We start from the raw sequence: 13,723 nt of genomic DNA on the forward strand, positions 1-13,723 counted from the left end.
TGTTTATTCGCCAAAAAGGTATTGAACTTAAAATTTAATTTAAAAAAATGTCCTAATTTAGGTATGAAAACATATTCCCTGTACTTATATATGTAGATTAGAGTAGCTATTGTTATAGGAGTTTATAATACAATAAGTATCAACTCATTCGATAATGTGTTGTTGAACGAGTGTGTCATAGACAAAATACTCAAATACTGAGAATCTCCATGATTGTAATTTGAAGTTGACAATAATTTAGTTGACAGTAGTGCTAGTGGTAGTGTCTTATAGAGTAGTAGTGAAAAGTGTCAACCGCTGAGGCTCAGAGGCTGGCATTCGAAACAAGTTAGAATTTAGATTTTTGTGGAAAATTAAATCCAAGCAGTTTTAAAAAGTTCTTAAATTTTAATATTTACATTTCATCCCGTGTTAACATCTACAAATACAAAATGATTAACGGCCGAGCATTACATTTTGTTTTCAAAGTCGCTGACAGAACCCTTACAGCCAAATTTTACAGGGAAATTTTGGGGATGAAGGTAAGATATACTAGAAGAATATTTCTAGAAGTATTGCGAACTTATTTTCCGGTCGGACTAGTAAATTTACACAATGATATATTCTTTTTTGGACATTTACATAATGAGATATTTTTTCGATCGTGATCGTTGCTATGTAAGAAGCCGGTTTAACGGAATAACTCAAGGACAAATGAATCTTGTTGCGACAACATGCAACCATTAAATTACTAGAACTAATCGTCAGTCATTATGTATGACCAGCACAATTTCTGCGTTTCTTAGATGAATTAACAAAATGCTGAAGACAATAATGCTTTAACAAATACATATGCAAAATAATTAGCTACTTTTTTATTCTAGGTTTTACGTCACGAAGAATTTAGTGAAGGGTGTGAAGCGGCATGCAATGGGTAAATAAAAAAATCATACACTAAATTAATAAATCATAAATAATAAAATAGTGTAACATTGCTTTCCCTAATAAAAGCTGTTGAAATTCAACTTAATTTTATGATATAGAGTAGATTCAATTTTATCTTATCAATTTTCAGACCCTACGCTAACCGTTGGAGTAAAACTATGATTGGTTATGGTCCAGAAGACACACATTTTGTTGTTGAATTAACTTACAACTATGGAATAACATATTATGAACAAGGAAATGACTTCCTGGGCCTCACAATCCAGTCTAGTGAGAGTTTGAAGAGAGCAGCTGCAGCTAACTGGCCGATCAAGGAACAGAATGGTTTGAAATATATAGAAGCACCTGGTGGATACAAATTCTACATAATCGATAAACCACAACCAGAAGACAAAGGTACATAGTATAATTGCATAACCATTTAAAATAAAAATATGTATAATAACTTCTAGAAATATTAGACACAAATAATCCTAATTACCATCTTTTAGGTTTGATTTGTGATTAAACATTCTACTTTACCAATTTTAACATGAGATTAAGAAGTGTAATGAATTATTTACGGTTAAAATGTTTGTTTCAAAATCACAATGAGTAAGCATTTTTATGCAAGTCACTATAAAATCAAATGGTACTTGAATAATTAATATTTTTTTTATGACGGGCAATAATATGTAAGTCAACAACTAATAAGTATCTAATTCTATATTTCTTTATCATTGATATGATCTCAGAGTTTTATCTTTCCATTGGAAAATTTTATCAAACGTCTTGCATATCATGTGATTATAATCTTCTATTTAATATTAATATGTAATCTGATATATTGAATGACAGATTGAATTAGATAAAAAATAGTTTATGCAATTACCTTAGGTATTTTTTATTGCTCTCTCGTTTTAAAATTGAAGAAAATAAACTGTATCAGAAGTATTACAATCCAAATGGATATATGTGACCTTGAAATAATACTTTCGTAGTGCATTACTATCTGCTCTTATTTATAAATATGATTTTAAACAATGATATGTCAAATTAACAATGAAGGTTGTGTATTTGGTCTACAATTTAGTCGAGCAAATTTATAAAAATAGAAAAGATTGCACTTTAAAAAATTTATTGTTAATATTTTATTTTTCAGATCCTGTTGTCAAAGTGTCATTGGCGAGTTCAAATTTAGCAAAGTCTATTGATTATTGGAATGGACTTTTAACACTTAAGATCTTTGAAAAGTCAAACAAGTCTGTTCTCCTTGGATTCAGTGAAGACCAAGCTAAGCTTGAATTTGTCGATATTGGTAGGTATTTTTTTTAAACAGATATGCAAAATACAAGCGGAAGTAGTGTTAATAAGTTGTTAAATTTGATTTTTATTATTTATGGTGCACTGTTTTTTTATGCTTAACTTTAAATACCATTTTTATACATTTGCAGGTGGTCCAGTAAACCATGCAAAGGCATACGGTCGTATCGCATTCTCCTGCCCCTTCGACCAACAACCGGTCATCGACAAGAAAATTCAAGAGACTAAAGGAAAGATTCTAACTCCTCTCATATCACTCGACACACCCGGAAAGGCTACGGTGCGTGTCATTATTCTGGCTGACCCAGACGACCACGAGATATGCTTCGTTGATGACGAGAGCTTCCGCCAACTCTCGCAAGTCGACCCTGCCAGTGATGCAGATTTGGACAAGTTCATCAAATCGGACAAGTCGCGTTAACTAAAAAAAAAAAAAATTTTGGGTTGCCATATATAAGTCTATTGTTTTACCTTAAAGTTTTATAAACAAATATTAATAATTGTTTAAAAATCGTGATATATTATAATTATGTTTGAGATTATAATCGAATTGATAGTTTTTTATAAAAAAATGTTTAAAAATTGGCAATCCTTAAATGATTATTGCGTAAGTGTAGTATCGAAATATTAAAATACATTTAAATATAAGTTTTTTGCCTTATGTGATATTATTCTTGGTGGAAGTTTACTTTTAGCATTCCCAATATTAACCTATCCAGTTGCTGCTAAGTTTTTTTACATGTGTACAAATTAAATTTGCACATTTTATGCTCCTTTATTTCACTGTTGTATTTCTAAATATAGTGTTAATTCAAATCTTCAATCTCTTATTTTCTTCTCCTGTCCTCGATTCGCAAAATGTATACAGAAATTTTCTCAGATATTAAGCGTTAGAAAGGCAGATTCTAAATTCTAAATTTAGTGATAAATATAACCATTTGCTAAATCAACTGAATACAAGTGATTTTCGAACAAAATTTTGGCTAATATAAAACATTCGGCAAATTAATCATGTCATAAAATATAAGAAGGGTTGGTTACACGCAACCCGATAACATCGCGTGAGTGGTGGGCAGTTATCGACAACGTATAAATTGTGTGAAGGCATATTCCAGCACTAGCGCGAAGCGAACGACTTGATTTTATCGACCAAATAAGTGGGTAGTCGACGGATTGCGAAACGACGGGATCGCGTGCCGTGTGGCCTTTCATAAGTCTGGAATCGTTATTTGTTACTTTGATTCATAAAATACCATTTGGAGCATCGTTTATGCCATACTTTTTTTTTTTTTAATGAACTTTTAATATTACACAATATTATTTTGTCTTTTAAGTTTCTGCTACTTGCATATATACATAACTAGTTCATTTCTACAGATATAATGGAGTATGTGATCCTGCGCTTGATTTCACGGCCGTCGTGTTAGATTTCCGTCCATTCCGCTGACATCTGCGGCCGACCTGAATGTAATTCGATCAAGATGACTGATTAAATCATTACATAGTATAAAACAAAGTCGCTTACCGCTGTATGTCTCCATATATGCTTAGATATTTAAAATTACGCAACGTACTTTAATGCTGTTTTTTCAATAGATAGAGAGATTCAAGTGGAAGGCTTTTTTATAAAATGCATGGACAAAACAGAAAAGAAGCAAGAAATAATCTGTAATATATTTAGTATCGGAATTGCAGGCGTGCAAAGACGTTGCAGGTCGCTAGTATTATACACATTACTGCTAGAATACTACTTGTATACCACTTATATTGTTTTAGAAATCAAATTAGGTAATATGTACTAGTGTTAATTATCACGTTAATCAATGATGCAATTATAATTTTAAAATACAACATTAAAATATTGCCTCGTTTCGAGATTATAATTATTAATTATTCTCTTTTTAATCTTTAGCAAAACACATTTAACCTAGGCCCAGGTCCAATCTGAGAGTGCCCCCGAAAAGCCGATATATTTGATAGATAAATTCCAACAAAAATATTTAGAGCAGCTGAAGAATTAATTATTTATTAATGTTAAACTTCAACTCCCGGGCAACATTGCACGGTAATAATAAATAAATAGAAATGTGAGTCTGGTTTACATGGCAACACCACAATTTTGTCTTTGATTCTTTCGTTTTTCTCATTCTCTATTAAAAAAAATTACACATATTTATAAATACATAGATTCGAAAAGTACACAGATTTCTGTATATATTTTTTAATATCATGGGGAAATCGAAAAATTCGAAGACGATTAGAAAGGGCCGGGTAGATAGTTAGATTATAAAAAAATTTCAATCAAATGATTAGGTTTTCATTGTTTCAGAATAACATATTTATATGATCGCACATTACTTAGATTCTAACTATCCGGTCCGGTCTGTATAGCAATGATTAGCTATTGCGAAAAACAGTCATCATAGTAAGTTGCGTCAAATCAAAGTTGACTACTAACGTTGGCTCTTAACAAAATATTTTTCTAATGCTCGAATTGGATTACGATATTATTAATTTAAATAATTGTAGTTACTAACATGACTTTGTATTTTTTAAATGTTGAATTGAAACTACTGAGTTTCTTGCCGGTTCTTCTCTGTAGAATCTACTTTCCGAACCGGTGGTAGCTTCAATTAATTATTAATTGACGATTAAAAAGTGCTTGTAAAAGATTAAAAAGTAAAAGCACTTGAAAAAAGTTTATTTTGATTTTGATTGATTTTTCATTATTTAAATCAAATTACATAGAAATACTTGTCACTTGTTTACTTGTTACTTGTGCTTGTTCATTTCTCTCGTACATATTTAGCAAAAAAATTATAAGTATGTTACAAAGTTCATAAACGATAACTGTTTAAATTGTTCAAAACGTAAAAAACCATCACTAATATATATACTTGAAATTACGGAAAACTATAAATCGACAAATACCTACTAGACATTTATTATTTGCTCTAGATGTAAACTAAGAATTTTAGTCTTTTTGTCTTCAGTAACTAAAACGTATTTTGAAAAGGTAATAGAGTATATGTTGTGCCTGTATTATTTATTTGGCAATGTAATGAATCGTAAAATAGTAGGTATAATATTGATAATTCCACGACGTTACTATAAAATACGATAGAGTACACATGCAATGGTACTTAACTGGTTAATTCACGCATAGATGCTTTATCACAAGGATCGGACTAGACTTGAGGTGAATAAATAACGTAACAAAGAAATCAATACCATCTAGTCAAGGATACGTAAGAACATTTAGCTCCAAAGGTTATTGGAAGATTCGTTCGTTCGAAGTAGGTATTCTGGCTCAGAATCTTTCTCAAATATTAGTGTAACATATTGTGTTTTACTGAAGACTATTCTAAAATATGATTTTCAATAATAAGTAATTTTTGATGTGTGCCTATAATAATTAATTCTTTATGAAGTAAACAAAACATTTTCGTGGCGAAATCGCTGCGTCTATCGAACCTGGCGTAAAATATTACCAGCGGTATCTCGTCGATAATAGATCCGCGACCTATCATAAATTTCATCGCAATCGAGAATCCTGCTGATCAATTCGCGAGCTGGGCGGGCGGCCGGCGGGCGCGTGCGCGGGCCCGGAGCGGCGCGAGGCGAGAGGAGCGGCGCGGCGGGCCGGAGCGCGGCGGCCGCGGCCGGGCCGGCAGTGCGCGAGTCGCCGCCGCCTGCCGCGCCGCCATGGCCGCGCCGCGCCGCGACCGCTGACCGCAGCGACCGACCGCGCCCGCTACCCGCGCGACCGGCCTCACCCTCGCCCCACGCCCACGCCTCGCTACGCCGCCGCTAGGTAAAGTATTCGGCGAGCCGTACCCTTCCTAGCGCCGCCGAGCGCTTTGTCCCTCGACCCTGGCCCCCTCCCTCCCTCGCGACCATATGTAGCTAACGTTATCGGCGACGACAACAGTTGCCGCAATCCGGGACATACGCTGTACCACTGCCGGCCGATTGTATCTGAACTATTAGTACTGGTGTCCGACGGCCTCAGTGATCGTAATCACCGTGTGTTCCACTCTCGACTGCTCTCATGCTCTATTGGTTAGTCTATACGATTTATTACTTACCTTTTCGCAAAAAGTCGCTACCGCTTAATTAATTCACTCGAATAAATTAACAGCTCTCTTTTACCTTTTACAGTTAGCTAGATCTCGTCGACGATGCTCTAGCTGGATGTTACATAATGGGCGTTTAGTCGAACCCCATTTCTGCTCTCGCGTAGCTCTTAGTGCGATAGAATTAAATTAATAGTTTTAGAAACAGATTGTTTGCTTTTTCAATAGAAACTATTATTTTAAACCGTAATATTTTCATGCAAATTATTACAATGTAAAACATTACATATAAAAGTGGATTTTAATTCAGTATTATATAAACATGTAAATTATATAGTGGTGAGCTTACAGATTCAAGGATATTCAAGCCTTAAGTTTGACCTTTGATTTGAGGTCATACGTAATGAAAAACTGTAAACCTTGTAGTTTATATAAGCTTGTATTAAATATTGTAAATAACAGTTGAACATGATACTTTAAACAATAATTTTAATATCTTATTTATAAATTTAAAATCTTATTACTAGGTACAATATCCCAATTATTGGCGAATATATATTTTCAAATGACAATTAATAATGATAATTTCTAGAAGTCGAAAGGAACTAAAACCTTAATTGTTTATATTTTTAATTGTACATTTTAGCTTTGAAAATGAAGCTCATAAAAATATCACAATAGATAGCACCAAGCCACAACAAAAGGAGCTAAATGAGTATGTCTCAGAACCCACTTCGGACATGCGCCCAAGACAATTTTTCCCCCGGCGATTTCTTAGTCGTTTATCAAAAGCTTTGCTTTTGAAATAAAGGCTTGTAAGACGCTCTATATTAAGCTTTTTTTTTCTAAACAACCAGTTAACTATATCACTATTTAAATGTAAATATGTAGATTTAAATACAATATTTTAATGGAATGATAATATTTTGAAAAAAAAAAAAAAAACTTTATTTATCAGCGATTAGAACTAGTTAGTTTTACATTTAAGTGTTTACCTATATTTTTTAATATTGCATAATTGGTAAAAAAAGTTTAAATTTAAACCTATAAAGAAAAGCCAGCGATAGCCTTTAAAATGATGGGATCATTAAATACATATAATCGCTTATAAAATTGCTCGACCGTAAATAAAACAGTAGTATGTGTTGTTGTTTATTATTGCTATTATTATTATTGTTTGTTTTGTTTGTTAGTACGTTTTTACAATGTCAAGGTCTTACTAGATGTAGATGTACATATATATATGTATTTATTTATATGTGTTTAATAATGTAGAGGCTAATCATCTTAACTAATTTCTTATTATTTTATTTTTTATAACTATTTCCTTTAAATCAATTTAATGCTATTTATAAATCAATAGACCAAAGTACTCAGATATATACCTACTTATAACAAAAAACTTAACTTTTAAATTATTGTTGTTTACGTATAATTTACTACTATATACTATTATTAAATTAGTACCGTATATACAGATAAATAATTAAGTATTAAATATCTTCTTATGTGTAAATTATATCTGTATACATAGACAAATGTTAACGCAGAGTTAACACAATAAATACCAAAACTTACAAATAATTGTATTTAACTAGACAGTGTGACATAATTATTGTTCACAATGAATTCTACAATTAGGTGCATGATTTAATGAACCTATAAATTAAATTATATCTATATACAATATGTTTTCGTAATATTCTCCATACTGTAGGTGCGATAAATTAGTTATTTATTTCAAACCCTTTACATTAACAACTATAACAGTCAATGTATATAAGATTATTAGTTTTGGGCATCACGACGAATTATCATCAAGGTCATGTTTATTGATTAATTTTATTTTTTGCCCCCTTAAATGTACGCATATGGCGGGAAGTCTAAAAATCTATCGCTCCATATCTTCGAATTGCATTTATTCTATTTTGAAATCTCCTTCCTGACTATAAACATCTTATCTGTGAAAGGAGATCACACGCTCCCTGTCTAATCACCGAAGTTAAGTTCTGCTATAAGTCCACTCGTTAATCAGAGTGGTATCGAAAGAGACACGTACTCTCTCGTACTCGTTTTCTCGAAATAATATATAGGTAAATGTAGGTTAATGTTAAAAGAATTAAATTTTTGAACTTCTCTGTAATGTGTTATTTCTATAGGATAAGTAATCATTAGTTCACATTGAATCCAGTTTCGAATTTTATATTGATTATGTTACAAGTAATGAAGCTTATAAAATATATTTTAAACAGACAGACAGTTTAAGCCCATCAATTGTATGCACTTCCATTTATATTTATACTATCTCCATAAATGCTCGCTTTTACAGACCGCGTAAACTTTTTAATGACATCTCTATGAAAGAGGCTTTGTAGGCCGTATAGTACAGGTCTATCCCAAATAAATTCCGGGTAAACGAAATAACAAGAAACAAGAAACTTTGTTTATGTGGTATTACGAGTATCGTTTGATTAAAATTTGGACAAAACAGTTATTTATAAACTTTTATGGTACTTTTAAAAGTATACGTACATATAAACTTAATCTCTTTTTATAATAAAATCTTGAAAATGTGAAAATTCTGATGCAATCATGTTTTGTATACATTTAGGCGACCACGAATTTAATTAAAAAACAAAATCATTTAAAAAATTAAGTGCTCAAAAATATGTCTGTGTCAAAAACTAATTCCACGACGGTGGAATCGGTTCCAGTGCGTGAGTTGATACACATAAACACCACAGATAAATGCAAACAATAATATAAAGTTATTATACAACATGTGTGATTGGACGCGCTCGAATTGTTTTGCGTTCTCGTTTATTGAGGAACCTATATTGCTTAAAGCTACAACCCTAGCGGAGCAGTAACCATAAACGTCAAACAATATGGCAAACTGCATGGAACAGGCATATATAATACAAAACCAATACGGATGAAACCTCGGGCCATAGACAATTTATAGATATGCAATAAGAACGCTTAGGTCGATGATTTCTAGGCTCCTGTATATCCAGTTCAAATAAAAGTAAAATTGCTACCATCAGTTTTTTATAATAAATTATTTGTATAAATAAATATAATGTAAATAATTTCAATATATATATATATATTGAAATATATATGAATAGTCAAAAAATATACAGTTTAGTATATAAAGTTTTATCAATTGAACTACAAAGATTAAATCAAATCTAGATCAATCTTTTTTCGCATATACGCGTAATAAGGTTTTATTTATTTAATTATAGCACAACAATTTTAAGCCTTGCAATTGTTTTTTTTTTATATAATATAATAATTTAGTAGTCTGCTCATTCATCTGTTGATTAAGCCTGAAGGTGCTTAGTGGAACTCTTCAATGACTACTGAAAGAGTTTCGGGTGATTTAGTTTGTTGTGACGAGTCTGACAAAGGCGTGCTCTTTAGTTAAACTCATAATTAGAGTTAAAGAAATAATTATTCTCTCAGTATAGTTACGGCATTGTGTGAAGTCATATTATATAATAATGTGACACGTGTGTATTATACACTTTGATTAACACATTGTATAGAAATAGTAATAATGAAACATTTAAAAAATAATAAACTGTAAAACTTTCATACTCATTATTTCGCGTTGAGATAAAATACTAGTGGTCTTTGTCTTCTGAATCGTAATTCTGATCCATTGTTCTAATAATGAGGCTGGCAGAAAAATAATTATACAATACATTTAAATAATTATTCATATAAACCTAAGTATTATAAATTTGAATAATATACATATATAATCTGGATACAATAATTTTGTGAGTAGGTAAATAGACAATTGTCTTTTATTTTACGAATTGCCATATATTAGTACGATGATGTTATATTAATTCATGATCATATTAAGTAGGTTATAATATTTAGAAACACAGATTTTTGCAAACTATAGAATCCGATATTCACCAACTCTCAACCGACAATACTACTCAAGGGGTAAATAAACAGCTCCTAGTTTTTTAAATATGCCAAATGATTAGCTTGCTATTGCTCGCAAATGAAATAAAAAAGAAAAAAAAAAACAGACATGCATATGAAATGCAATACATTTATTAATCGTTTAAGAAGTTCGCCTTGAACACTATGCCTGTATGCAATACATCTACATCCATAAATGTGCATCAATTAGATGTAATGATAAATGGCGCATACCAAATACGTTCATCGATGATCTAACGTGTTTATATTTTATATATCTACACTACAAGGTACCTGGAAATTTTAATACATGAAGAAATTAAACAATTGCAATCAGCTTATATTAAAAAAAAACCACTACAGGCACAAGGGACATGACATCTTAGTTCCCAAGGTTGGTGGCACATTGACGATGTAAGGAATAGTTAATATTTCTTACAGCGTCATTGTCTATGGGTGATGGTGACCACTTACCATCAGGTGGCCCATATGCTCGTCCGCCAACCTATTCCATAAAAACAAAAAAAAAACAAAAAAAACCATCGCTGGATGTGATTGGCAGAATTAATAGACTTATTTTATCGTGGTCGTCATATGACACTATGAATATAATCTATTTCAATAACATAGAAATATATATATTAGTATGAAACATAGCTTAAAGTACATTAATGCAGGAAGTCAATCTACTAACTTATAAGAGTAATGATACAGATTCCCGATTCTATTCCGATCTAACTACTAATATTTATAGTAGATAGGAAACCAGGTTATAAGAGGAGAGGAACATGTGTGCTGGTAGAGAACTCTATTTTTTTGTGGTACGATAAAGAAAGGTGTTGCCAGAATAATTTATATGTGATGAAATTGATGCTACAGTTAGGTGGACAGAGAATCGAGACCCTGGAGGTCTTGATTCTTTGCTCAGACTCTCTCACGCGTAGACTTTAGTAATAGTATAGACAATAAATTCTCAGAGAATTTACCGTGATAGAGTGGACAAAAAGCGCTCAGCACCACTAACTTTATCGCTGCTAGAGTTTGGTCTCTGATTAAATAAAAATAATTAAAAATCTATTTATAAATAGGCAAAACACATTAGTCGTTTTGATCATCTGATTGCCAACGAACTTGGCAACGATTGTAATTTGGAATTAAAATAAAAACAAATTAATCTAAATACCTGGTCACATTTTAAAAACGCTAGAAATATGGAATATAGTACTTGCTCTCATGTTCTCCCGTCTCATATATGTTCCGTCTAACAGTATGCCAGCATGGCGTTCTTGCTAGTCGGCATTCTGCTTACAAGATATATTATAACTGTTAGCAATTAATTTTCTGAAAAGTGCATTATTTCCTTTTAAGATGATTTGAGCTTTATTCTTGTGCTCCAGTGCGGGAGACACACGAGAGGCAGAAATAGGAATTGCATACACAATATGCAAATTATTGTTTAACTCACAATAAGTTACTATTCTACAGAATAATCGTAGGGTTTGATCAATTTGATTTTAATTTAGCCAAATCCGTATTAAAGTTACCCAGATAAAAACAAAAAATATGATTTTTATTGACATTGAAAATCATAATTATTTAAATTATTTTTGAACTGAAGACTAAACGTACTCAGCTACAGTCTTATATAATTTTATCGTTCTATATTCGAGTCAATAGAATAAACGTAAGTTAATTATTATTTCCAGCGTTTTATCATTCCCCCTTGCCTTTATAATTGGTTAAATACATAATGCAAAATAGTTACAATTACAAGTACCGATAGTATCACAGTAAGCTTAACAGTTCTTTATTTTCAATATATTCCCGTTAGCTGATTTTATAAAACAAACAAAAAACGAAAGTAATCACTTACTTTCGTTTTTTGTTTCTGAACTTATTCTTTAATAAATAATGACAATAAAAGAATGTAATTTTATTGAAATAATTTATTGCATATGACTTTAATGTTTTAAGATTATTAGGTTTTACCTCAAACAATAATAACAAGCTAAATAATCTTGTAAAATTTTTCATTTTGCTCGATATTATTTCAAATAGTAATTAATATCATGTATCTCAAACACAGTCGTCACAGCGTCACAGTATCTTACCTCACGCAGATTAATATTATTATTATAAATAAATTTAAGTAATTAAATCTTCATAAAAGTAGCCTTTCAAACATTAGTGTGATATAGCTTTCGGGTAAAATCGATTTCATTCGATTATTCGAATACGTAATAGCGAACATATTATTGGTTGCTTCTGGAATGTACCCTGATTCGCCCACGCCTGATTAATGAAACTGATTAATGAAAATAACACCAAATATGTTTATTACATCACTAATTATTATCACTTGTCATTTAAATAATTAAAGTACGTAATGAACTTTCGAAATAAGTGTTCAGAATATAAGCAATTTAAACTAACAGTCATCCAGCGATATTTTTTTTTTTTTGAGGTTTTATAAAGAAATTATCTTTTTGGTAACTGAAATTAAGACAACTTCCTTCTTGCTTCTTCCCTATCATAATCTCGGGAAAATAGAAAAAAAAAGTATATTTTTCTACCCAAGTGTTAATAATATTCCGCATTTTTAATTTTGTATGTAATCAATTATGATTACATACAAAATTAATATGCAGAATATTATTCAGCATAAATGTGGCCATATGATCTTGAAAAATCAAATAACTTTTATAAAACAAAGCATTTGGCACGATACTTATTCGAAAAGTAAACTTTTCAAAATAGAGCTGCGGTATTTTAAAATTATTTTTTATCTTTAATTCACAGCAGTTCAATGTTATGTATGATATTTTTAATTACGGGAACACGCTGCATTCGCGCTATTAACCTTAAGAGCTAATTATTTTTTTACAGTTCAGATATCAAAACCTTTCATAATTATTTTTAAAAATAATACTATTATTTTAAATTAACAATCGCTTAAGAATTTATTTATAATTTATTTTAATATTTTTAAACGCAAAACTTATAAACGCATATTGAAATACTCTGGTACGTTTTAAAAACAATTCCAGATTGGTGTTGTAAAACACCGGAATACCTAAATACTTGGCAAATAAACAGTGTGCGTAAGATTGTAGATTTACGTTAATGCTGAACGTTAGTTTTACCACTGGAGAGTATCTTTATCAAACACTGCTTTATTATTTAAATAAACATTTACTATAAACTTCTCAATGCATACATACAAATTCGATAAATGTAATATTTTATATTACATTCAAGTGTCCTTGTTATCTAAATAAGAATAGGGAGCACTGCTTATTATTTTAACAATTGATATGTCTTTAAATAAACCATACATATAACAAATAATATTTTATTAAAAAAGAGTACTACTTTTATAAGCATAAATAAAAATCGTGATAATTTTTCAGACTGAAGAAAATTTACACTTAAAATTAGAAAACAATTAGTAAAAGTTTGCTATCTAGACGAGC

General features: G+C 30.9%; 2 protein-coding genes across 4 annotated transcripts in view; both read left to right on the forward strand.

The window, feature by feature from the left end:
• The first annotated feature begins 153 nt into the window (after nucleotides 1-153).
• Nucleotides 154-3,049, forward strand: LOC124533718 (glyoxalase domain-containing protein 4). Its single transcript, XM_047109170.1, has 5 exons — nucleotides 154-521; nucleotides 864-913; nucleotides 1,055-1,320; nucleotides 2,066-2,221; nucleotides 2,358-3,049. Exons 1-5 carry the CDS (start codon nucleotides 432-434, stop codon nucleotides 2,645-2,647), a joined length of 852 nt encoding a protein of 283 aa, XP_046965126.1. The 5' UTR covers nucleotides 154-431; the 3' UTR covers nucleotides 2,648-3,049.
• Nucleotides 3,050-5,910: 2,861 nt separating this feature from the next.
• Nucleotides 5,911-13,723, forward strand: part of LOC124533558 — a 32,439-nt gene continuing 24,626 nt past the window's right edge. The window contains exon 1 of one of the 3 annotated variants that reach the window (XM_047108917.1): nucleotides 5,911-6,288. The gene's annotated coding sequence lies outside the window, so the exon portion shown is untranslated. The remainder of the gene's footprint in view (nucleotides 6,289-13,723) is intronic. The other 2 variants (XM_047108918.1, XM_047108919.1) reach the window with 2 other exon arrangements.

The sequence above is a fragment of the Vanessa cardui genome, chromosome 11 (genome assembly GCF_905220365.1).
Source record: "Vanessa cardui chromosome 11, ilVanCard2.1, whole genome shotgun sequence".
Taxonomy (NCBI): domain Eukaryota; kingdom Metazoa; phylum Arthropoda; class Insecta; order Lepidoptera; family Nymphalidae; genus Vanessa; species Vanessa cardui.

What these genes read in the sequence shown, in the direction of transcription:
- LOC124533718 (XM_047109170.1), top strand. Translation starts at nt 432, where the DNA reads ATGATTAACGGCCGAGCATTACATTTTGTTTTCAAAGTCGCTGACAGA. An exon ending in TGTGAAGCGGCATGCAATGG is followed by an intron (nt 914 to 1,054) that starts GTAAATAAAAAA and finishes ATCAATTTTCAG; the next exon opens with ACCCTACGCTAACCGTTGGA. An exon ending in ACCACAACCAGAAGACAAAG is followed by an intron (nt 1,321 to 2,065) that starts GTACATAGTATA and finishes TTTATTTTTCAG; the next exon opens with ATCCTGTTGTCAAAGTGTCA.